This window comes from Phyllobates terribilis, unplaced genomic scaffold, assembly GCF_046119375.1.
Source record: "Phyllobates terribilis strain yellow unplaced genomic scaffold, ASM4611937v1 Scaffold_7__3_contigs__length_470593459, whole genome shotgun sequence".
Classification (NCBI taxonomy): domain Eukaryota; kingdom Metazoa; phylum Chordata; class Amphibia; order Anura; family Dendrobatidae; genus Phyllobates; species Phyllobates terribilis.
This window is the reverse complement of record NW_027362767.1, coordinates 258,496,377-258,522,001: the sequence shown is the minus strand read 5'-3', so window position 1 is coordinate 258,522,001 and position 25,625 is coordinate 258,496,377. Positions and strand designations below refer to the sequence as shown.

The following is a 25,625-nucleotide window of genomic DNA, read 5'->3' as shown; positions in this document are numbered from 1 at the left end:
CCTCCCCTCCGGGCTGTTCTGCAGTGCAGTTATAAGCTCCTCCCCTCCAGGCTGCTCTGCAGTGCAGTTATAAACTCCTCCCCTCTGACTGTTCTGCAGTGCAGTTATAAGCTCTTCCCCTCTGACTGTTCTGCAGTGCAGTTATAAGCTCCTCCCCTCCAGGCTGCTCTGCAGTGCAGTGATAAGCTCCTCCCCTCTGGGCTGTTCTGCAGTGCAGTGATAAGCTCCTCCCCTCTGGGCTGTTCTGTAGTGCAGTGATAAGCTCGTCCCCTCTGGGCTGTTCTGCAGTACAGTGATAAACTCCTCCCCTCTGGGCTGTTCTGTAGTGCAGTTATAAGCTCCTCCTCTCCAGGCTGCTCTGCAGTGCAGTTATAAACTCCTCCCCTCTGACTGTTCTGCAGTGCAGTTATAAGCTCCTCCCCCCTGACTGTTCTGCAGTACAGTTATAAGCTCCTCCCCTCTGGGCTGTTCTGCAGTGCAGTTATAAGCTCCTCCCCTCTGGGCTGTTCTGCAGTACAGTTATAAGCTCCTCCCCTCCGGGCTGTTCTGCAGTGCAGTTATAAGCTGCTCCCCTCTGGGCTGTTCTGCAGTACAGTTATAAGCTCCTCCACTCCGGGCTGTTCTGCAGTGCAGTTATAAGCTCCTCCCCTCCAGGCTGCTCTGCAGTGCAGTTATAAACTCCTCCCCTCTGACTGTTCTGCAGTGCAGTTATAAGCTCCTCCCCTCTGACTGTTCTGCAGTAGTTATAAGCTCCTCCCCTCTGGGCTGTTCTGCAGTGCAGTTATAGGCTCCTCCCCTCTGGGCTGTTCTGCAGTACAGTTATAAGCTCCTCCCCTCCGGGCTGTTCTGCAGTGCAGTTATAAGCTCCTCCCCTCCAGGCTGCTCTGCAGTGGTTATAAACTCCTCCCCTCTGACTGTTCTGCAGTGCAGTTATAAGCTCCTCCCCTCCAGGCTGCTCTGCAGTGCAGTTATAAGCTCCTCCCCTCTGGGCTGTTCTGCAGTGCAGTTATAAGCTCCTCCCCTCCAGGCTGCTCTGCAGTGCAGTTATAAACTCCTCCCCTCTGACTGTTCTGCAGTGCAGTTATAAGCTCTTCCCCTCTGACTGTTCTGCAGTGCAGTTATAAGCTCCTCCCCTCCAGGCTGCTCTGCAGTGCAGTTATAAACTCCTCCCCTCTGGGCTGTTCTGCAGTACAGTTATAAGCTCCTCCCCTCTGGGCTGCTCTGCAGTGCAGTTATAAGTTCCTCCCCTCTGGGCTGTTCTGCAGTGCAGTTATAAACTCCTCCCCTCTGACTGTTCTGCAGTAGTTATAAGCTCCTCCCCTCTGACTGTTCTGCAGTGCAGTTATAAGCTCCTCCCCTCCAGGCTGCTCTGCAGTGCAGTTATAAGTTCCTCCCCTCTGGGCTGTTGTGCAGTACAGTTATAAGTTCCTCCCCTCTGGGTGGTTCTGCAGTGCAGTTATAAGCTCCTCCCCTCTGGGCTGTTCTGCAGTGCAGTTATAAGTTCCTCCCCTCTGGGCTGTTGTGCAGTGCAGTTATAAGCTCTTCCCCTCTGACTGTTCTGCAGTGCAGTTATAAGCTCCTCCCCTCCAGGCTGCTCTGCAGTGCAGTTATAAACTCCTCCCCTCTGGGCTGTTCTGCAGTACAGTTATAAGCTCCTCCCCTCTGGGCTGTTCTGCAGTACAGTTATAAGTTCCTCCCCTCTGGGCTGTTGTGCAGTACAGTTATAAGTTCCTCCCCTCTGGGCTGTTCTGCAGTACAGTTATAAGTTCCTCCCCTCTGGGCTGTTGTGCAGTACAGTTATAAGTTCCTCCCCTCTGGGCTGTTGTGCAGTACAGTTATAAGTTCCTCCCCTCTGGGCTGTTCTGCAGTACAGTTATAAGTTCCTCCCCTCTGGGCTGTTCTGCAGTACAGTTATAAGTTCCTCCCCTCTGGGCTGTTGTGCAGTACAGTTATAAGTTCCTCCCCTCTGGGCTGTTCTGCAGTGCAGTTATAAACTCCTCCCCTCTGACTGTTCTGCAGTAGTTATAAGCTCCTCCCCTCTGACTGTTCTGCAGTGCAGTTATAAGCTCCTCCCCTCCAGGCTGCTCTGCAGTGCAGTTATAAACTCCTCCCCTCTGACTGTTCTGCAGTAGTTATAAGCTCCTCCCCTCTGACTGTTCTGCAGTGCAGTTATAAGCTCCTCCCCTCCAGGCTGCTCTGCAGTGCAGTTATAAACTCCTCCCCTCTGACTGTTCTGCAGTGCAGTTATAAGCTCTTCCCCTCTGACTGTTCTGCAGTGCAGTTATAAGCTCCTCCCTTCCAGGCTGCTCTGCAGTGCAGTTATAAACTCCTCCCCTCTGGGCTGTTCTGCAGTACAGTTATAAGCTCCTCCCCTCTGGGCTGTTCTGCAGTGCAGTTATAAGTTCCTCCCCTCTGGGCTGTTCTGCAGTGCAGTTATAAACTCCTCCCCTCTGACTGTTCTGCAGTAGTTATAAGCTCCTCCCCTCTGACTGTTCTGCAGTGCAGTTATAAGCTCCTCCCCTCCAGGCTGCTCTGCAGTGCAGTTATAAGTTCCTCCCCTCTGGGCTGTTCTGCAGTGCAGTTATAAGCTCCTCCCCTCCAGGCTGCTCTGCAGTGCAGTCATAAGTTCCTCCCCTCTGGGCTGTTGTGCAGTACAGTTATAAGTTCCTCCCCTCTGGGCTGTTCTGCAGTGCAGTTATAAGCTCCTCCCCTCTGGGCTGTTCTGCAGTGCAGTTATAAGTTCCTCCCCTCTGGGCTGTTGTGCAGTACAGTTATAAGTTCCTCCCCTCTGGGCTGTTCTGCAGTGCAGTTATAAGTTCCTCCCCTCTGGGCTGTTGTGCAGTACAGTTATAAGTTCCTCCCCTCTGGGTGGTTCTGCAGTGCAGTTATAAGCTCCTCCCCTCTGGGCTGTTCTGCAGTACAGTTATAAGTTCCTCCCCTCTGGGCTGTTCTGCAGTACAGTTATAAGTTCCTCCCCTCTGGGCTGTTGTGCAGTACAGTTATAAGTTCCTCCCCTCTGGGCTGTTGTGCAGTACAGTTATAAGTTCCTCCCCTCTGGGCTGTTCTGCAGTGCAGTTATAAGTTCCTCCCCTCTGGGCTGTTGTGCAGTACAGTTATAAGTTCCTCCCCTCTGGGTGGTTCTGCAGTGCAGTTATAAGCTCCTCCCCTCTGGGCTGTTCTGCAGTACAGTTATAAGTTCCTCCCCTCTGGGCTGTTGTGCAGTACAGTTATAAGTTCCTCCCCTCTGGGCTGTTCTGCAGTACAGTTATAAGTTCCTCCCCTCTGGGCTGTTCTGCAGTACAGTTATAAGTTCCTCCCCTCTGGGCTGTTGTGCAGTACAGTTATAAGTTCCTCCCCTCTGGGCTGTTCTGCAGTGCAGTTATAAACTCCTCCCCTCTGACTGTTCTGCAGTAGTTATAAGCTCCTCCCCTCTGACTGTTCTGCAGTGCAGTTATAAGCTCCTCCCCTCCAGGCTGCTCTGCAGTGCAGTTATAAGTTCCTCCCCTCTGGGCTGTTCTGCAGTGCAGTTATAAGCTCCTCCCCTCCAGGCTGCTCTGCAGTGCAGTTATAAGTTCCTCCCCTCTGGGCTGTTGTGCAGTGCAGTTATAAGCTCCTCCCCTCTGGGCTGTTCTGCAGTGCAGTTATAAGTTCCTCCCCTCTGGGCTGTTGTGCAGTACAGTTATAAGTTCCTCCCCTCTGGGCTGTTCTGCAGTGCAGTTATAAGTTCCTCCCCTCTGGGCTGTTGTGCAGTACAGTTATAAGTTCCTCCCCTCTGGGTGGTTCTGCAGTGCAGTTATAAGCTCCTCCCCTCTGGGCTGTTCTGCAGTGCAGTTATAAGTTCCTCCCCTCTGGGCTGTTGTGCAGTGCAGTTATAAGCTCTTCCCCTCTGACTGTTCTGCAGTGCAGTTATAAGCTCCTACCCTCCAGGCTGCTCTGCAGTGCAGTTATAAACTCCTCCCCTCTGGGCTGTTCTGCAGTGCAGTTATAAGTTCCTCCCCTCTGGGCTGTTCTGCAGTGCAGTTATAAGTTCCTCCCCTCTGGGCTGTTCTGCAGTACAGTTATAAGCTCCTCCCCTCTGGGCTGTTCTGCAGTACAGTTATAAGTTCCTCCCCTCTGGGCTGTTGTGCAGTACAGTTATAAGTTCCTCCCCTCTGGGCTGTTGTGCAGTACAGTTATAAGTTCCTCCCCTCTGGGCTGTTGTGCAGTACAGTTATAAGTTCCTCCCCTCTGGGCTGTTCTGCAGTACAGTTATAAGCTCCTCCCCTCTGGGCTTTTCTGCAGTGCAGTTATAAGTTCCTCCCCTCTGGGCTGTTGTGCAGTACAGTTATAAGTTCCTCCCCTCTGGGCTGTTCTGCAGTACAGTTATAAGTTCCTCCCCTCTGGGCTGTTGTGCAGTGCAGTTATAAGTTCCTCCCCTCTGGGCTGTTCTGCAGTGCAGTTATAAGTTCCTCCCCTCTGGGCTGTTGTGCAGTGCAGTTATAAGCTCCTCCCCTCTGGGCTGTTCTGCAGTACAGTTATAAGTTCCTCCCCTCTGGGCTGTTGTGCAGTGCAGTTATAAGCTCCTCCCCTCTGGGCTGTTGTGCAGTGCAGTTATAAGTTCCTCCCCTCTGGGCTGTTGTGCAGTACAGTTATAAGTTCCTCCCCTCTGGGCTGTTCTGCAGTACAGTTATAAGTTCCTCCCCTCTGGGCTGTTCTGCAGTACAGTTATAAGTTCCTCCCCTCTGGGCTGTTCTGCAGTGCAGTTATAAGTTCCTCCCCTCTGGGCTGTTCTGCAGTACAGTTATAAGTTCCTCCCCTCTGGGCTGTTCTGCAGTGCAGTTATAAGTTCCTCCCCTCTGGGCTGTTCTGCAGTACAGTTATAAGTTCCTCCCCTCTGGGCTGTTCTGCAGTACAGTTATAAGTTCCTCCCCTCTGGGCTGTTCTGCAGTACAGTTATAAGTTCCTCCCCTCTGGGCTGTTCTGCAGTACAGTTATAAGTTCCTCCCCTCTGGGCTGTTGTGCAGTACAGTTATAAGCTCCTCCCCTCTGGGCTGTTCTGCAGTACAGTTATAAGTTCCTCCCCTCTGGGCTGTTCTGCAGTACAGTTATAAGTTCCTCCCCTCTGGGCTGTTGTGCAGTGCAGTTATAAGCTCCTCCCCTCTGGGCTGTTGTGCAGTGCAGTTATAAGCTCCTCCCCTCTGGGCTGTTCTGCAGTACAGTTATAAGTTCCTCCCCTCTGGGCTGTTCTGCAGTACAGTTATAAGTTCCTCCCCTCTGGGCTGTTGTGCAGTGCAGTTATAAGCTCCTCTCCTTTGGTTGGGGTCTGAACTTCCGCTTACATGTTCTTGTAGGAACTGAGAGGAGAACGGAGAAATGGAAGAAATATGATATTTGCTAAAAATTCTCAATTTTCAATTTTTTAAAGCAACAGCGAAAGCGAGAACAAATTATGGCGGCTCAAATATAAAGGCCTCATCCCCGGATGTGGCAATAAATGTGTGCTACATTAGACACTATTTTTTTGTTTAGAGGATTCTCCATTATAGCGCTGCTTCTTGGTGTGACGATAGAAATAAAAAACACAATACAGCATTTGTGAGGGCGACATGAGAAGTCTGAAAGACACAAAAGAAAAAAACATTAATAAATTAACCATCATTGTATCATTTAGGGCGATTCCATGGGGCCACACCCAAGTCATCCTATAAGGCAGTGTGTTTGTAAATACAATGCCAGAGCTGCAGTGAGGACTGACACACAGTAGAGGCAGTACTGGGAGAGGGGGATTTCGGTGTATAACAATTTTTACCTTAAGTGCATTCTGGAAGATTTCGGCACTCGGTTTTCTCCACCACCTTCACAGTTTGCCCATTGATAGCATCACATTGCACTTTTGGATTTCCAGAGAAAAAGACGTCTACAACCTTAGTGGCTCCTTGCACAATAGTTCTAACAGTATAAAAATAATTTACAATATTATGAAATACTAATTATCCAAAATATATAGTTAAATATAATACTGTTGCCTACGTACAAGAATATAACAACGATAATACTGCGCCTATGTACAAGAATATAACTACTATAATACTGCTGCTATGTACAAGAATATAACTACTATAATACTGCTCCTATGTACAAGAATATAACTACTATAATACTGCCCCCTATGTACAAGAATATAAGTACTATAATACTGCCCCCTATGTACAATAATATAACTGCTATAATACTGCCTCCTAAGTACAAGAATATAACTACTATAATACTGCTTCTATGTACAAGAGTCTAACTACTATAATACTGCCCCCTATGTACAAGAATATAACTACTATAATACTGCTCCTATGCACAAGAATATAACTACTATAATACTGCCCCCTATGTACAAGAATATAACTACTATAATACTGCTCCTATGTACACGAATATAACTACTGTAATACTGCTCTATGTACAAGAATATAACTACTATAATACTGCTGCTATGTACAAGAGTCTAACTACTATAATACTGCCCCCTATGTACAAGAATATAACTACTATAATACTGCTCCTATGCACAAGAATATAACTACTATAATACTGCCCCCTATGTACAAGAATATAACTACTATAATACTGCTCCTATGTACACGAATATAACTACTGTAATACTGCTCTATGTACAAGAATATAACTACTATAATACTGCCCCCTATGTACAAGAATATAACTACTATAATACTGCCTCCTATGTACAATAATATAACTACTATAATACTGCCTCCTATGTACAAGAATATAACTACTATAATACTGCCTCCTATGTACAAGAATATAACTACTATAATACTGCCCTCTATGTACAACTATATAACTACTATAATACTGCCCCTATGTACAAGTATATAACTACTATAATACTGACCCTATGTACAAGAATATATCTACTATTATACTGCTCCTATGTACAAGAATATAACTGCTGTAATGCACACGCCCGGGCTGAGTGGCGTGTGCGTGTATATGTAGTGATTCCATTGGACCGTGCCGGAGAGTGAATGCCTGGAGGGGCGTAACTAAGTATCCACCCAATCCGACCAGGGTGCACGACGGCATACGACGCCAGTGCACCAAGGAGGAACTAAGCAGAGGGACCAGGTGCTACTCCAGGACAGACCCCGGACACGGCTGTTGACCCACACAGGGGAATACAGGAACAGGAAGGTTAGGCTGGCACACAGACTGCAGGGTATAGGCAGACACGGCTGGTATGCAGACTGGAGGATGCTGGTAAGCACGACTGGTATGCAGGTACGACAGGTTGGAGCACCGAGTGGATAGGACCCAGTACAGACTGGGACTCAGGAACAGAACCGCAGACGCGGTGGACAAACAGCAGAGTGAGGCCTCCCAGAGCGGCGAGCAAGAGCAGAACAAGACGAGACTGCCTGGAGCGGTGAGCGAGAGAGGAGCAGGACGAGACTGACGAAGCAGCGAGCAAAGGGTCGGAGCAGAGCAAGACTGCCGGAGCAGCGAGCAAAGGGTCAGAGCAGAGCGAGACTGCCGGAGCAGCGAGCAAAGGGTCAGAGCAGAGCGAGACTACCGGAGCAGCGAGCAAAGGGTCAGAGCAGAGCGAGACTGCCGGAGCAGCGAGCAAAGGGTCAGAGCAGAGCGAGACTGCCGGAGCAGCGAGCAAAGGGTCAGAGCAGACCGAGACTGCCGGAGCAGCGAGCAAAGGGTCAGAGCAGAGCGAGACTGCCGGAGCAGCGAGCAAAGGGTCAGAGCAGAGCGAGACTTCCGGAGCAGCGAGCAAAGTGTCAGAGCAGAGCGAGACTGCCGGAGCAGCGAGAAAAGGGTCAGAGCAGAGCGAGACTGCCGGAGCAGCGAGCAAAGGGTCAGAGCAGAGCGAGACTGCCGGAGCAGCGAGCAAAGGGTCAGAGCAGAGCGAGACTGCCGGAGCAGCGAGCAAAGGGTCAGAGCAGAGCGAGACTGCCGGAGCAGCGAGCAAAGGGTCAGAGCAGAGCGAGACTGCCGGAGCAGCGAGCAAAGGGTCAGAGCAGAGCGAGACTGCCGGAGCAGCGAGAAAAGGGTCAGAGCAGAGCGAGAATGCCGGAGCAGCGAGCAAAGGGTCAGAGCAGAGCGAGACTGCCGGAGCAGCGAGCAAAGGGTCAGAGCAGGCAAGAACCGCCAGAGCGGTGAGCAAGGCAGAGCAGAGGGGACAGGGCTCGGTTCACACGGAACAGACAGGAAGGGAGAGGCAGAACCAGGTACACACAAGATACTTGCAATGAAGTAGCGAGTGGACTCTAAACTCACAAACGGGAGTACAGGGACAACGAGTAGGAGTTAGGTACGGGATCAGATTCTGCAGGAAAAGGAAAGGTACGGACATAGAGAAAAACAGGTAACAAGCTAGGAGAGTATTCAGACAAGAACAAACACAGCAGCAAGACACAGGAACGGGTCTAGGTATGCGGCCCCTAGAAGGCGGAAAGAACAGGTTAGGAGCGTGTTCACACTGGCCTGGAAATACAGCCTCCAGGATAGGCAGAAGACAACAGGCTAGAAGATATTTCAGACAGGACACAGTTCAGACACAGGAACTGATACCGCAAGGCAGGAAACATAGACAGGACCTGGCACATTAGTGACAGAAGCCAACTGACAGAACACAATGCTCAGGCAGGGTTTCTTGGGAGGAGCTGGGTTAAATACCAGGTGACAGACAGCAATAGGCTGAGGACGCATCAGGGGTGTGTCTGCAGCAGGTACAAGAAACAGGAAGTGATCGGGCGCCGCCCTTAAGCAGCAGAAACAGAGGCAAGCAGACAGCATGGAGGGAAGCCAGGCTAGCAGACTGGACTGGAGATCAAGTGCGCGCTCTTGCACAGTGGGAGATGGACCACTATGCAAGGACGCCGCCAGGTATGTTACAGTACCCCCCCCCCTTACGCCCCCTCTTCTTCAGGCCTGCCAGAATGTTCCGCAGGGAATTCGAGGGCCAATCCTTCACTTCAAGGAGATCACTTCCACTGTCCACAGGAAAAACTGGTCTCATCTGGGTAGCTAGGATGCTGCCTCCTATCCAGCCATCCTCAGCAACAGACGAAACGGGTGGAGTACCAGGAACAGCACACAAAGAAGTCTCTCTCCACTTATTATCAGGTAGCACCCCAGAGGGTTCAGGAGACAACTGGAAGTCCTCCGCCGGGTTGGAGGGGTGCAGAGACTCGGGGGTAACCTCTGCTTCGGGGTACATCTTGTCAAGCTCACAGGATGAAATGGGCGAGGTATCAGGTACAAGGTGTAGAAAAGTCACTGTCTCTTTGTTATCTGGTGGTACCCCGGAGGATTCAGGAAACAACTGGGGGTCCTCCGCCGGGTCGGAAGAGTGCAGAGACTCGGGGGTAACCTCTGCTTCGGAGTACACTAGGTCGGACTCGCTGGAAGAAGCGGGCGAGGTATCAGGTACCGAGTATAGGAGAGTCCCTGTCCATTAGTTATCAGGTAGCACCCCGAAGGGTTCAGGAGACAACTGGAGGTCCTCCGCCTGGTCGGAGGGGTGTAGAGACTCGGGGATAACCTCTGCTTCGGAGTACACTAGGTCGGACTCACTGGAAGAAGCGGCCGAGGTAACAGGTACCGAGTATAGGAGAGTCTCAGTCCATTCGCTATCAGGTAGCACCCCGAAGGGTTCAGGAGACAACTGGAGGTCCTCCGCCTGGTCGGAGGGGTGTAGAGACTCGGGGATAACTTCTGCTTCGGAGTACACTAGGTCGGACTCACTGGACGAAGGGGGCGAGGTATCAGGTACAGAGTATAGGGAAGACTCTGTCCATTCGCTACCAGGTAGCACCCCGAAGGGTTCTGGAGACAACTGGAGGTCCTCCGCCTGGTCGGAGGGGTGTAGAGACTCGGGGTTAACTACCGCTTTGAGGTACCCATTGTCAGGCTCACAGGACGGAGCGGACGAAGTATCGGGTACCGAGTGTAGGGAAGTCTCTCTCCATTTGTCATCAGGTGGTATCCCGGAGGATTCAGGAGGCAACAGGGGGTCCTCCGCCAGGTAGTAGAGATGCTTAAACTCGGAGGTAATCACTGCTTCGGAGTACCCTTGGACAGGCTCACCGGTTAAAGTGGGTGAAGCATCAGATACTGGGTGCAGGAAGTCCTCTTGTGTGGATTCTAGGTGGGCAGAAGTCTCTTCGGGCAGGAGAACTGGTGCGCTACCCACGCACATTACCCGTCGGGGCTGCTCCGGGATACAGGGAAGTGAAGCTTCAGCAGGGACTTCAAGGTTGGAGTCAGGAGGTCTTTGGAAGGACAGACCCTGGTGTGACGGCTTGCCTCTACGCCTAGCACGTCTGGACTGCCTCTTGAGGTTGGGAGAAGTATTCCGGAGAGCGTAGTCATCCTGTGTGGATTCTGGGTGGGCAGTAGTCTCTTCGGGCAGGAGGACTAGTGCGCTACCCACACACATTACCCAACGGGGCTTCTCCAGGTTATTGGGAAGTGAAGCTTCAGCAGGAGCCTCCAGATTAGGGTCATTGAAGACCATTAGAAAGGCCACCAGGAAGGCCATTATGTCCAGGACGATAGGATCCTGTGCGTCCCATAGGGGGGTGATCCATTTCAAGGCATCACCCGCTAGGTAAGACATCATGAATCCCACCTTAGCCCGATCGGTGGGAAAACAAAGAGGGTAGAACTTGAAGTGTAGCATGCATTGCTCCACAAATGCACGACTCAGTCTTGGATCCCCATAGTACCGTGGCGGATCCGCAGGAACGAGTGCTGATAGATCCATCTGGACGGATGCGTAATTCGCCTGAAACTCAGCTGGTAGCAAAAAAAAAAAAAAAATTCTTCTAGAAGCACGTATTCGCTGGAAAAAGTCTCAGAGAGCGAAGGCCGTGGGGCTCAACGGGAACCATGGCCTGAGCATGCTGTAATGCACACGGCCGGGCTGAGTGGCGTGTGCGTGTATATGTAGTGATTCCACTGGACCGTGCCGGAGAGTGAATGCCTGGAGGGGCGTAACTAAGTATCCACCCAATCCGACCAGGGTGCACGACGGCATACGACGCCAGTGCACCAAGGAGGAACCGAGCAGAGGGACCAGGTGCTACTCCAGGAGAGACCCCGGACACGACTGTTGACCCACACAGGGGAATACAGGAACAGGCAGGTTAGGCTGGCACACAGACTGCTGGGTATAGGCAGACAAGGCTGGTATGCAGACTGGCGGATGCTGGTAAGCACGACTGGTATGCAGGTACTGGCAGGTATGACAGGTTGGAGCACCGAGTGGATAGGACCCAGTACAGACTGGGACTCAGGAATAGAACCGCAGACGCGGTGGACAAACAGCAGAGTGAGGCCGCCCAGAGCGGCGAGCAAGAGCAGAACAAGACGAGACTGCCTGGAGCGGTGAGCGAGAGAAGAGCAGGACAAGGCCGCCTGGGGCGGTGAGCGAGAGAGGAGCAGGACGAGACTGCCGAAGCAGCGAGCAAAGGGTCGGAGCAGAGCGAGACTGCCGGAGCAGTGAGCAAAGGGTCAGAGCAGAGCGAGACTGCCGGAGCAGCGAGCAAAGGGTCAGAGCAGGCAAGAACCGCCAGAGCGGTGAGCAAGGCAGAGCAGAGGGGACAGGGCTCTGTTCACACGGAACAGACAGGAAGGGAGAGGCAGAACCAGGTACACACAAGATACTTGCAATGAAGTAGCGAGTGGACTCTAAACTCACAAACGGGAGTACAGGGACAACGAGTAGGAGTTAAGTATGGGATCAGATTCTGCAGGAAAAGGGAAGGTACGGACATAGAGAAAAACAGGTAACAGGCTAGGAGAGTATTCAGACAAGAACAGACACAGCAGAAAGATACAGGAGCGGGTCTAGGTATGCGGCCCCAAGAAGGCGGAACGAACAGGCTAGGAGCGTGTTCAGACAGGAACAGGCAAGATACAGGAACGGGCCTAGGTATGTGGCCCCTAGAAGGCGGAAAGAACAGGCTAGGAGCGTGTTCACACTGGCCTGGAAATACAGCCTTCAGGATAGGCAGAAGACAACAGGCTAGAAGATAGTTCAGACAGGACACAGTTCAGGCCCAGGAACTGATACCGCAAGGCAGGAAACATAGACAGGACCTGGCACATCAGTGACAGAAGCCAACTGACAGAACACAATGCTCAGGCAGGGTTTCTTGGGAGGAGCTGGGTTAAATACCAGGTGACAGACAGCAATAGGCTGAGGACGCATCAGGGGTGTGTCTGCAGCAGGTACAAGAAACAGGAAGTGATCAGGCGCCGCCCTTAAGCAGCAGAAACAGAGGCAAGCAGACAGCATGGAGGGAAGCAAGGCTAGCAGACTGGACTGGAGATCAAGTGCGCGCTCTTGCACAGTGGGAGATGGACCACTATGCAAGGACGCCGCCAGGTATGTTACAACTGCTATAATACTGCTCTTATGTACAAGAATATAACTACTATAATACTGCCCCTATGTACAAGAATATAACTACTATAATACTGCTCCTATGTACTCGAATATAACTTCTATAATACTGCTCCCTATGTACAGGAATATAACTACTATTATACTGCTCCTATGTAAAAGAATATAAGTACTATAATACTGCCCCTATGTACAATAATATTACTACTATAATACTGCTCCTATGTGCAATAATAACTACTATAATACTGCTCCTATGTACAAGAATATAACTACTATAATACTGCCCCCATGCACAAGAATATATCTACTATAATACTGCTTCTATGTACAAGAATATAACTACTATAATACTGCTCCTATGTACAAGAATATAACTACTATAATACTGCCCCTATGTACAAGAATATAACTACTATAATACTGCTCCTATGTACTCGAATATAACTACTATAATACTGCTCCCTATGTACAGGAATATAACTACTATAATACTGCCCCCATGCACAAGAATATATCTACTATAATACTGCTTCTATGTACAAGAATATAACTACTATAATACTGCTCCTATGTACAAGAATATAACTACTATAATACTGTCGCTATGTACAAGAATATAACTACTATAATACTGCTCCTATGTACAGTAATATAACTACTATAATACTGCCCCTATGTACAAGAATATAACTACTATAATACTGCTCCCTATGTACAAGAATATAACTACTATAATACTGCCTCCTATGTACAAGAATATAACTACTATAATACTGCTCCCTATGTACAAGAATATAACACTATAATACTGCTCCCTATGTACAAGAATATAACTACTATAATACTGCTCCTATGTACAAGAATATAACTACTATAATACTGCTCCTATGTACAAGAATATATATACTATAATACTGCTCCTATGTACAAGAATATAACCACTATAATACTGCCCCCTATCTACAAGAATATAACTACTATAATACTGTCCTCTATGTACAAGAATATAACCACTATAATACTGCCCCCTATGTACAAGAATATAACTACTATAATACTGCTCCTATGTACAAGAATATAACTACTATAATACTGCTCCTATGTACAAGAATATAACTACTATAATACTACTCCTATGTACAAGAATATATATACTATAATACTGCTCCTATGTACAAGAATATAACCACTATAATACTGCCCCCTATCTACAAGAATATAACTACTATAATACTGTCCTCTATGTACAAGAATATAACCACTATAATACTGCCCCCTATGTACAAGAATATAACTACTATAATACTGCTCCTATGTACAAGAATATAACTACTATAATACTGCTCCTATATACAAGAATATAACTACTATAATACTGCTCCTATGTACAAGAATATAACTACTATAATACTGCCCCCTATGTACAAGAATATAACCACTATAATACTGCCCCCTATGTACAAGAATATAACTACTATAATACTGCCCCCTATGTATAAGAATATAACTACTATAATACTGCCCCTTATAGATGTGAATAGTCTCTTGTCATACTACTCACGGAAAGTCGGGGTATATAGGCTCACACTCCCTAGATCTTGTTTTTTCGGCTCTTCCACATGGAGATGAACATAGCCCCCATTCGCTCCATTCTGTCCAGGATCCATCAGCTGCATTAAAAAAAAACTTTAAAATTGTAGATAGAAAAGATTGGGGCTTTTGGAGGATTTGGGTGAAAAATCAGGAAATCACTTACCCTTACACTTCTCAAAGTAGTAGCAGGCCCGGCTTTCCCGGCGGCTGCCTTCACACCATTTGCCTTCATGTCTCTGTCCCTGGCACTCGCGATTTCTGCTCTGGCTTCCTAAACTTGATTTGCACCGAATGTTATCACCGCTCAGAACGCTGCATATCGACCATTCAGTCCATTCGGACCAACGCCCATCAACTGCAGAAGGCAAGAAAATCAATATGCTGTTTTTCTATTTCTTTTTCAGCATCTTGCTGTCAGTGAGTAGAGGCTTGATGCTTCCTACTCTGCACAATCATATCCAGCCGACCGGTTGTAAATCTTGATCTTACCGGGACAAGGAACTTTTGTATTGCAGATGGTTTGTCTTACTGGAGATCCCACGCAGTCTCTGCCGCCATGACGGGGGGCAGGATTGTCACAAGTTCTCTTTTGAGTTATCCGCCCCACACCGCAGGTCACAGAACAATCAGAATTGGGCTGCCATGAGCCCCATGATCCATCAACTGCAGGGAGAGGACCAACATAATCACATGTCCCATATTTTATACCACTTTGTGGTGTTTTACTGTGGAAACTGCCAGCAAGCAGGATGAGTGGTATATTTACAAATCATTTCAGGATGCAAATCATCTATTAAAGTCACTAATGACCTCCAACCTGGAATTATGATGGCTATAAAGAATGGTAGATCTATCAAAAGCAGCTTGCTGACAGGTTCCATTTTTTCGTAGCTTACTTGCACAAAAGGGAAGTTCTCGACAGTCCCTGGTATCTTGTCGACTTCCATCACATGCTCTTCCGGGTGGGGTCACAGAGGGTGGGGGGCTATTACAATCTCGATAACGGGGCTGAATTGGGAAAATTCCAGAACCTTCTCTAATGCAGTTGGAGGAACATGGATTCCAGGACCCCCAGGTACCCCAAGAACCGTGGGCTGCGGATAGAATAAAAGATAAGTAATATTGAAAATGAACCGGTCCTTAAAGGGTTTCTCCTACTTCTGTGTCAGGTCATCAGTAGTGTCCCAACACCCAGCTCAGCACCAAGAAGTGAGGCTGGAGAACCCTTTACATTTTTCAGACTCTACCGTAGTGTGTGCCATGTCTTTGTAACTTACTGGGACAGATTTGGTAGGTGTCACATAGTTCGGTCTCCACCCTGTGACCGGGGCAGTCAGCATCACAGGACGGCGGAGGGTTGGTGCATTCTCTGGTGCGTTGCCTTTGCCCAACGCTACATGTGACGGAGCACTGGGACCAGGAGGACCATGAGGACCAGCCTCCGGCCTCTATAGGGATACAAGAGGTCATAGAGTAAAATCAGATCAATTATTGCCCATTCAGCCTGATCTTAAGACCTGGACAGTGACATCATTGTAGTGCAGATGATAATGTCACCGATTATAAGCCATTAATTAGCCACATTCCTTTGTTCAAAGAACTGACAGCCAATGGGTAGTTTGTTAAACAATTAATCTAATGTTTTTTAGCCCCACACAATACCTCTAAACAGTGTCCACAAAATACTACCATTTATTGCTCAAGTACTACTGCCATACAGTGCTTAAATACTACTGCCATACAGTGTCCACATGCTACTGCCATTCATTGCTCAATACTACTGCCATACAGTGTCCACATATTACTGCAATAAATTGCTCAAATACTGTTTCCATACAGTGCTTAAATACTAGAGCCATACAGTGTCCACATACTACTGTCATTCATTGCTCAATACTACTGCTATACAGTGTCCACATACCACTGCCATCCATTGCTCAATACTACTGCCGTACAGTGTCCACATTATACCACTGCCATCCATTGCTCAATACTACTACCATGCAGTGCCCACATAGTACTTCCATGCATTGCTCAAATACTGCTGCCATACAGGGTCAAAATGTTACTGTCATTCAGTTCCTGCATATTACTGCAATAAATTCCTTAAATGCTGCTATCATATAGTGCTTTAATACCACAACCATATAGTGTAGATATACTATTGCCATGCATTGCTCAAATACTGCTGCCATACAGTGTACACATAGTTCTGCCATGCAGTGTCCACATACCACTGCCAAACTGTGCTCAAATACTACTGCCATACAGTGTACATATACTTCAACCTCCCCATATCCAGATACTACCAGTATGTAGATCCCACATGACACCACCGTGAGTGTCAACACAATACTTTTATAGTGTGCACACAAATTACATTCAACACTGCCAAAATAATACTGCCATACTGCAACCACATACTGTAAATCCGGCATTCAGTGCATATAAAGGATCATAAGATATGACTGCTCTCAATGCTCCCAAATCAAGTAAAGTAAAAGTAATAATTTTGATGGACAATTCTTTGGTTGAATTGTACAACTAATTTCTGCTCGGGAGTTAGGGCTTTCATCAGGTACAATGCATACATACAGTAATACTTCCATTATTTGTTCATTCAATGCTAACATATAGTACCCACATAAAGCTGCCGTGTAAAGCCTGTATAACACATCTATGAATTGCTCTCATAATACTCTCATTCACAGTGGCTAAAAATGCTGCAATACACTGTCTATATAATAGTTCCACACAGTGCCCACATAATACTTCTATCTAACACCAGCATAGCATATCACAGTCATTTATGTACCACTTTCATTTCATATATAGTAGTTCCATACAGTGCCTCTTTTATAGTGCCATGTAGTAAACATTTTACATTGCCCTAGAGTGCACATATAAATGTTAAAAATATTACTGCCTCATAGTGCCCAAAATAATACAACAGTAGTACCGATAACGTACTTTTGTGAAAAGCTACCTAGGAAGAAATATAAGTCTGACTGGTAAAGCAGCTTTATGGTGAGAAGCCACAGACACTTTTAGGAAAAAATGTCTAAAATCTGGACCTACAGGTGACCCGGGGTGGGACTTGCCCTGTGTACTCAGGCTGTGACCTCGGCTCTTGCACTGTGTAGTTTTCATAGATTTGTTGTTTGTCCAAATCTCAAAACAAATATTGAAAACTGACAAATCTCAGCTCCAGCTTCCAGTAAAAGTCCACTTCCTAGGAAGAGTGGCCATGGCCAAAAAATAAGTTTTGGCTTCCCCGAATGTTTACAGTTATTTTCTTAAAGGTACAGTACCCCTTGAAATTTGCCCTCTACCTGCCACAATCTATAGATGTTCCAATACCGACCCTAGCACCCCGTGTAATAGAACTTAAGGGGATCCAGGTAACAATTTAGAGATGTCCCAATACCAACCCTAGCACCCGGTGAAATAGAACATACGGGGTCAGCAGTCACAATACAGAGATATTCCAATACCGACCCCAGCACCCGGTGTAATAGAACATACAGGATCAGCAGTCACTATGCAAAGATATCCCAATATTGACTCCAGTATCTGGTGTAATAGAACTTACGGGGACAGCAATCTTGGAGGCTACAAGAACGAACTTCCAGGTTTTGTCCTTTTAAACAGTCGCCATCTCCTATGCAGACCCTCTGCCGCTGCTGAACACCTTCCATACATGACACCGTGCACGGCGACCAGTCGCTCCACTGGGACCACTCGGCCGGACTGGAGAGGAAAAGGTCAGTGTGAGTGTGGCATTTACCAGCAGGGACTGGAGAAGTTACATTGGGCCTACTGGTACATGATGGCCTCATGGGCAACATGAACATATCCTCTAAGAACATTTTCATCTTTGAGACCTGGTTACACTGGGATAAATTTAGGCTCTATCCCTGTCCAGAAAGATGGCAAGGTTTACGTAAACTCCACCAAAATATAAGTGTTCCCTTTTGGTTTTGGGTCGTCATAGGAGCAGGACTTCAATGTCCTTATTTTACCAACCGAGACCCTGGGCCTACCGGAGGATCGCCTGCTAGGGGCCAGTCCTGGTTCCTGACTAAAAAAAAAAAATAATTGGTGGGACAATCCCATTAACTAGACAAGAATGAGGAGAGGGGCAATCCCGGCACAATAAATTCATAGCTAAAGCTAAATCCTGAAATTTGGTTTTCTGTTACCGAAAAATAGTGCAATGTGGGAGCTCAGAGTCGTAGTCATAGAGGATAAGTCACATGTCTGACTACAGGTGGGAGCTAAACTGCAGTCTGTTTCCAAGGGCAACCGGGAGAATGTTGACAGCAGCAGACATCTCACTTACCGGCAGCCCACACACGAGGATGAGCCATGCAGCTTGTAGCCATATTTAATGTTCAGGCAGCAGTCGATGTTGGACACTCCTTCCCCCAGGTAGTCCTCACACTCACCAGTCTGTTCATTCACCTCCGCAAAGCAATGAACATTGGAGCTGTCTGAGAAATAGAAAAGTGGAGACCAAGATTGAGTGGGGTCAGCGCATAAAAAAACGGTTGTGTACCCTCTAAGTGTGATAAAATGCCCCATCATGCCAGCCAATGATGCCACATTATAATATACCAGCCACAGATGCCCCAATATAATATACTAGCCACAGATGCCTGATTATAATATATTAGCCACAGATGCCCCAATATAATATACTGGTCACAGATGCCTGATTATAATATACCAGCCACATATACCCCCATTATAATATACCAGCCACAGATGCCCCAATATAATATACTAGAGACAGATGCCTGATTATAATATACCAGCCACATATACCCCCATTATAATATACCGGCCACAGATGCCCCAATATAATATACTAGAGACAGATGCCTGATTATAATATACCAGCCACATATACTCCCATTATAATATAGCAGCCACAGATGCCCCAATATAATATACTAGAGACAGATGCCTGATTATAATATATTAGCCACAGATGCCCCAATATAATATACTGGTCACAGATGCCTGATTATAATATACCAGCCACATATACCCCCATTATAATATACCGACCACAGAAGCCCCATTATATTATACTAGCCACATATGCCTTATTGTAATGTACTAACCACTGTTGCCCCATTATATTATACTAGTCACAGGTGCTCCATTATAATATACCAGCCACAGATGCCCCATTATAATACACCAGCCACTGACAGCCACATATACCCCCATTATAATATACCGGTCACAGATGCCCCATTATATTATACCAGTCACAGGTGCCCCATTATAATGTACCAGCCACATATGCCCCAATGTAATATACTGGCCACAGATGCCCCATTATAATACACCAGCCACTGATGCTGCGATACACTATATCACCCATAGATGCCCCATTATAATATACCAGCAACAGATTCCCCATTTTAATGTACCAGTCATTGATGTCCCATTATAATATACCAGTCGCAGATGCCCCATTATAATGTGCCAGCCACAGATGCCCCAATATAATATAATGGTAACAGATGCCCCATTATAATATACCAGCCACAAATGCCCCAATATAATATACCAGTCACATATGCCCCATTATAATGTACCAACCACTGATGCCCCATTTTAATATAGCAGCCACAGATGCCCCATGATACAGCAGCCACAGATGCCCCATCATACAGCAGCCACAGATGCCCCATCATACAGCAGCCACAGATGCCCCATCATACAGCATCCACAGGTGAGCCTGTATAATATACCAGCAACAGACTCCCAATTATATTATACCAGCCACAGACGGCCCTGTATAATATACCAGTCACTGATGCCCCAATATAATATATCAGTCACATATGCCCCATTATAATGTACCAACCACTGATGCCCCATCATACAGCAGCCACAGATGGCCCATCATACAGCAGCCACAGATGCCCCATCATACAGCAGCCACAGATGGCCCATCATACAGCAGCCACAGATGCCCCATCATACAGCAGCCACAGATGCCCCATCATACAGCAGCCACAGATGCCCCATCATACAGCAGCCACAGATGCCCCATCATACAGCAGCCACAGATGCCCCATCATAATACAGAAGTCACAGATGCCCCATCATACAGCAGCCACAGATGCCCCATCATACAGCAGCCACAGAAGCCCCATCATACAGCAGCCACAGATGGCCCATCATACAGCAGCCACAGATGCCCCATCATAAAGCAGCCACAGATGCCCCATCATACAGCAGCCACAGATGGACTATCACACAGCAGCCACGGATGCCCCATCATACAGCAGCCACAGATGCCCCATCATAAAGCAGCCACAGATGCCCCATCATACAGCAGCCACAGATGACCCATCATAAAGCAGCCACAGATGCCCCATCATACAGCAACCACAGATGCCCCATCATACAGCAGCCACAGATGCCCCATTATAATATACCAGCAACAGATTCCCCATTTTAATGTACCAGTCATTGATGTCCCATTATAATATACCAGTCGCAGATGCCCCATTATAATGTGCCAGCCACAGATGCCCCAATATAATATAATGGTAACAGATGCCCCATTATAATATACCAGCCACAAATGCCCCAATATAATATACCAGTCACATATGCCCCATTATAATGTACCAACCACTGATGCCTCATTTTAATATAGCAGCCACAGATGCCCCATGATACAGCAGCCACAGATGCCCCATCATACAGCAGCCACAGATGAACCATCATACAGCAGCCACAGATGCCCCATCATACAGTAGCCACAGATGCCCCATCATACAGCATCCACAGGTGAGCCTGTATAATATACCAGCAACAGACTCCCAATTATATTATACCAGCCACAGACGGCCCTGTATAATATACCAGTCACTGATGCCCCAATATAATATACCAGTCACATATGCCCCATTATAATGTACCAACCACTGATGCCCAATTTTAATATAGCAGCCACAGATGCCCCATGATACAGCAGCCACAGATGCCCCATCATACAGCAGCCACAGATGCCCCATCATACAGCAGCCACAGATGCCCCATCATACAGCAGCCACAGATGCCCCATCATACAGCATCCACAGGTGAGCCTGTATAATATACCAGCAACAGACTCCCAATTATATTATACCAGCCACAGACGGCCCTGTATAATATACCAGTCACTGATGCCCCAATATAATATACCAGTCACATATGCCCCATTATAATGTACCAACCACTGATGCCCCATCATACAGCAGCCACAGATGGCCCATCATACAGCAGCCACAGATGCCCCATCATACAGCAGCCACAGATGGCCCATCATACAGCAGCCACAGATGCCCCATCATACAGCAGCCACAGATGCCCCATCATACAGCAGCCACAGATGCCCCATCATACAGCAGCCACAGATGCCCCATCATACAGCAGTCACAGATGGCCCATCATACAACAGCCACAGATGCCCCATCATACAGCAGCCACAGATGCCCCATCATACAGCAGCCACAGATGGCCCATCATACAGCAGCCACAGATGCCCCATCATACAGCAGCCACAGATGCCCCATCATACAACAGCCACAGATGCCCCATCATACAGCAGCCACAGATGGCCCATCATAGAGCAGCCACAGATGCCCCATCATACAGCAGCCACAGATGGCCCATCATACAGCAGCCACAGATGCCCCATCATACAGCAGCCACAGATGCCCCATCATACAGCAGCCACAGATGCCCCATCATACAGCAGCCACAGATGCCCCATCATACAACAGCCACAGATGTCCCATCATACAGCAGCCACAGATGCCCCATCATACAGCAGCCACAGATGCCCCATCATACAGCAGCCACAGATGCCCCATCATACAGCAGCCACAGATGCCCCATCATACAGCATCCACAGATGGCCCATCATACAGCAGCCACAGATGGCCCATCATACAGCAGCCACAGATGCCCCATCATAAAGCAGCTACAGATGCCCCATCATACAGCAGCCACAGATGGACTATCACACAGCAGCCACAGATGGCCCATCATACAGCAGCCACAGATGCCCCATCATACAGCAGCCACAGATGCCCCATCATACAGCAGCCACAGATGCCCCATCATAAAGCAGCCACAGATGCCCCATCATACAGCAGCCACAGATGCCCCATCATACAGCAGCCACAGATGGCCCATAATACAGCAGCCACAGATGCCCCATCATACAGCAGCCACAGATGCCCCATCATAAAGCAGCCACAGATGCCCCATCATACAGCAGCCACAGATGCCCCATCATACAGCAGCCACAGATGTCCCATCATACAGCAGCCACAGAAGCCCCATCATACAGCAGCCACAGATGCCCCATCATACAGCAGCCACAGATGCCCCATCATACAACAGCCACAGATGGCCCATCGTACAGCAGCCACAGATGCCCCATCATACAGCAGCCACAGATGCCCCATCATACAGCAGCCACAGATGCCCCATCATACAGCAGCCACAGATGCCCCATCATACAGCAGCCACAGATGCCCCATCATACAGCAGCCACAGATGCCCCATCATAAAGCAGCCACAGATGCCCCATCATACAGCAGTCACAGATGGCCCATCATACAGCAGCCACAGATGCCCCATCATACAGCAGCCACAGATGGCCCATCATACAGCAGCCACAGATGCCCCATCATACAGCAGCCACAGATGCCCCATCATACAGCAGCCACAGATGCCCCATCATACAGCAGCCACAGATGCCCCATCATACAGCATCCACAGATGGCCCATCATACAGCAGCCACAGATGGCCCATCATACATCAGCCACAGATGCCCCATCATAAAGCAGCTACAGATGCCCCATCATACAGCAGCCACAGATGGACTATCACACAGCAGCCACAGATGCCCCATCATACAGCAGCCACAGATGCCCCATCATAAAGCAGCCACAGATGCCCCATCATACAGCAGCTACAGATGCCCCATCATACAGCAGCCACAGATGCCCCATCATACAGCAGCCACAGATGGCCCATCATACAGCAGCCACAGATGCCCCATCATACAGCAGCCACAGATGCCCCATCAGACAGCAGTCACAGATGGCCCATCATACAGCAGCCACAGATGCCCCATCATACAGCAGCCACAGATGCCCCATCATACAGCAGCCACAGATGCCCCATCATACAGCATCCACAGATGGCCCATCATACAGCAGCCACAGATGGCCCATCATACAGCAGCCACAGATGCCCCATCATACAGCAGTCACAGATGGCCCATCATACAGCAGCCACAGATGCCCCATCATACAGCAGCCACAGATGCCCCATCATACAGCAGCCACAGATGCCCCATCATACAGCATCCACAGATGGCCCATCATACAGCAGCCACAGATGGCCCATCATACAGCAGCCACAGATGCCCCATCATAAAGCAGCTACAGATGCCCCATCATACAGCAGCCACAGATGGACTATCACACAGCAGCCACAGATGCCCCATCATACAGCAGCCACAGATGCCCCATCATAAAGCAGCCACAGATGCCCCATCATACAGCAGCTACAGATGCCCCATCATACAGCAGCCACAGATGCCCCATCATACAGCAGCCACAGATGGCCCATCATACAGCAGCCACAGATGCCCCATCATACAGCAGCCACAGATGTCCCATCATACAGCAGTCACAGATGGCCCATCATACAGCAGCCACAGATGCCCCATCATACAGTAGCCACAGATGCCCCATCATACAGCAGCCACAGATGCCCCATCATACAGCAGTCACAGATGGCCCATCATACAACAGCCACAGATGCCCCATCATACAGCAGCCACAGATGCCCCATCATACAGCAGCCACAGATGGCCCATCATACAGCAGCCACAGATGCCCCATCATACAGCAGCCACAGATGCCCCATCATACAGCAGCCACAGATGCCCCATCATACAGCAGCCACAGATGGCCCATCATACAGCAGCCACAGATGCCCCATCATACAGCAGCCACAGATGGCCCATCATACAGCAGCCACAGATGCCCCATCATACAGCAGCCACAGATGCCCCATCATACAGCAGCCACAGATGCCCCATCATACAGCAGCCACAGATGCCCCATCATACAACAGCCACAGATGTCCCATCATACAGCAGCCACAGATGCCCCATCATACAGCAGCCACAGATGCCCCATCATACAGCAGCCACAGATGCCCCATCATACAGCAGCCACAGAAGCCCCATCATACAGCAGCCACAGATGCCCCATCATACAGCAGCCACAGATGCCCCATCATACAGCATCCACAGATGGCCCATCATACAGCAGCCACAGATGGCCCATCATACAGCAGCCACAGATGCCCCATCATAAAGCAGCTACAGATGCAACATCATACAGCAGCCACAGATGGACTATCACACAGCAGCCACAGATGGCCCATCATACAGCAGCCACAGATGCCCCATCATACAGCAGCCACAGATGCCCCATCATACAGCAGCCACAGATGCCCCATCATAAAGCAGCCACAGATGCCCCATCATACAGCAGCCACAGATGCCCCATCATACAGCAGCCACAGATGGCCCATAATACAGCAGCCACAGATGCCCCATCATACAGCAGCCACAGATGCCCCATCATAAAGCAGCCACAGATGCCCCATCATACAGCAGCCACAGATGCCCCATCATACAGCAGCCACAGATGTCCCATCATACAGCAGCCACAGAAGCCCCATCATACAGCAGCCACAGATGCCCCATCATACAGCAGCCACAGATGCCCCATCATACAGCATCCACAGATGGCCCATCATACAGCAGCCACAGATGGCCCATCATACAGCAGCCACAGATGCCCCATCATAAAGCAGCTACAGATGCCCCATCATACAGCAGCCACAGATGGACTATCACACAGCAGCCACAGATGGCCCATCATACAGCAGCCACAGATGCCCCATCATACAGCAGCCACAGATGCCCCATCATACAGCAGCCACAGATGCCCCATCATAAAGCAGCCACAGATGCCCCATCATACAGCAGCCACAGATGCCCCATCATACAGCAGCCACAGATGGCCCATAATACAGCAGCCACAGATGCCCCATCATACAGCAGCCACAGATGCCCCATCATAAAGCAGCCACAGATGCCCCATCATACAGCAGTCACAGATGGCCCATCATACAGCAGCCACAGATGCCCCATCATACAGCAGCCACAGATGCCCCATCATACTGCAGCCACAGATGCCCCATCATACAGCAGCCACAGATGGCCCATCATACAGCAGCCACAGATGCCCCATCATACAGCAGCCACAGATGGCCCATCATACAGCAGCCACAGATGCCCCATCATACAGCATCCACAGATGGCCCATCATACAGCAGCCACAGATGCCCCATCATACAGCAGCCACAGATGCCCCATCATACAGCAGCCACAGATGCCCCATCATAAAGCAGCCACAGATGCCCCATCATACAGCAGTCACAGATGGCCCATCATACAGCAGCCACAGATGCCCTATCATACAGCAGCCACAGATGGCCCATCAT

General features: G+C 48.7%; 1 protein-coding gene across 1 annotated transcript in view; it reads right to left on the bottom strand.

Annotated features, from left to right (window-relative positions):
- Positions 1-5,485: 5,485 nt before the first annotated feature.
- LOC141153132 (properdin-like) overlaps positions 5,486-25,625 on the bottom strand; it is a 46,832-nt gene continuing 26,692 nt past the window's right edge. Inside the window, exons 2-10 of the mRNA XM_073637822.1 lie at positions 18,354-18,504; positions 17,604-17,761; positions 15,289-15,459; positions 14,908-15,105; positions 14,501-14,674; positions 14,175-14,366; positions 13,980-14,088; positions 5,789-5,928; positions 5,486-5,594 (exon numbers count right to left, since the gene is read on the bottom strand). Of these exons, the coding sequence (XP_073493923.1) occupies positions 5,790-5,928; positions 13,980-14,088; positions 14,175-14,366; positions 14,501-14,674; positions 14,908-15,105; positions 15,289-15,459; positions 17,604-17,761; positions 18,354-18,504 (1,292 nt within the window). The 3' untranslated portion in view covers positions 5,486-5,594; position 5,789. The remainder of the gene's footprint in view (positions 5,595-5,788; positions 5,929-13,979; positions 14,089-14,174; positions 14,367-14,500; positions 14,675-14,907; positions 15,106-15,288; positions 15,460-17,603; positions 17,762-18,353; positions 18,505-25,625) is intronic.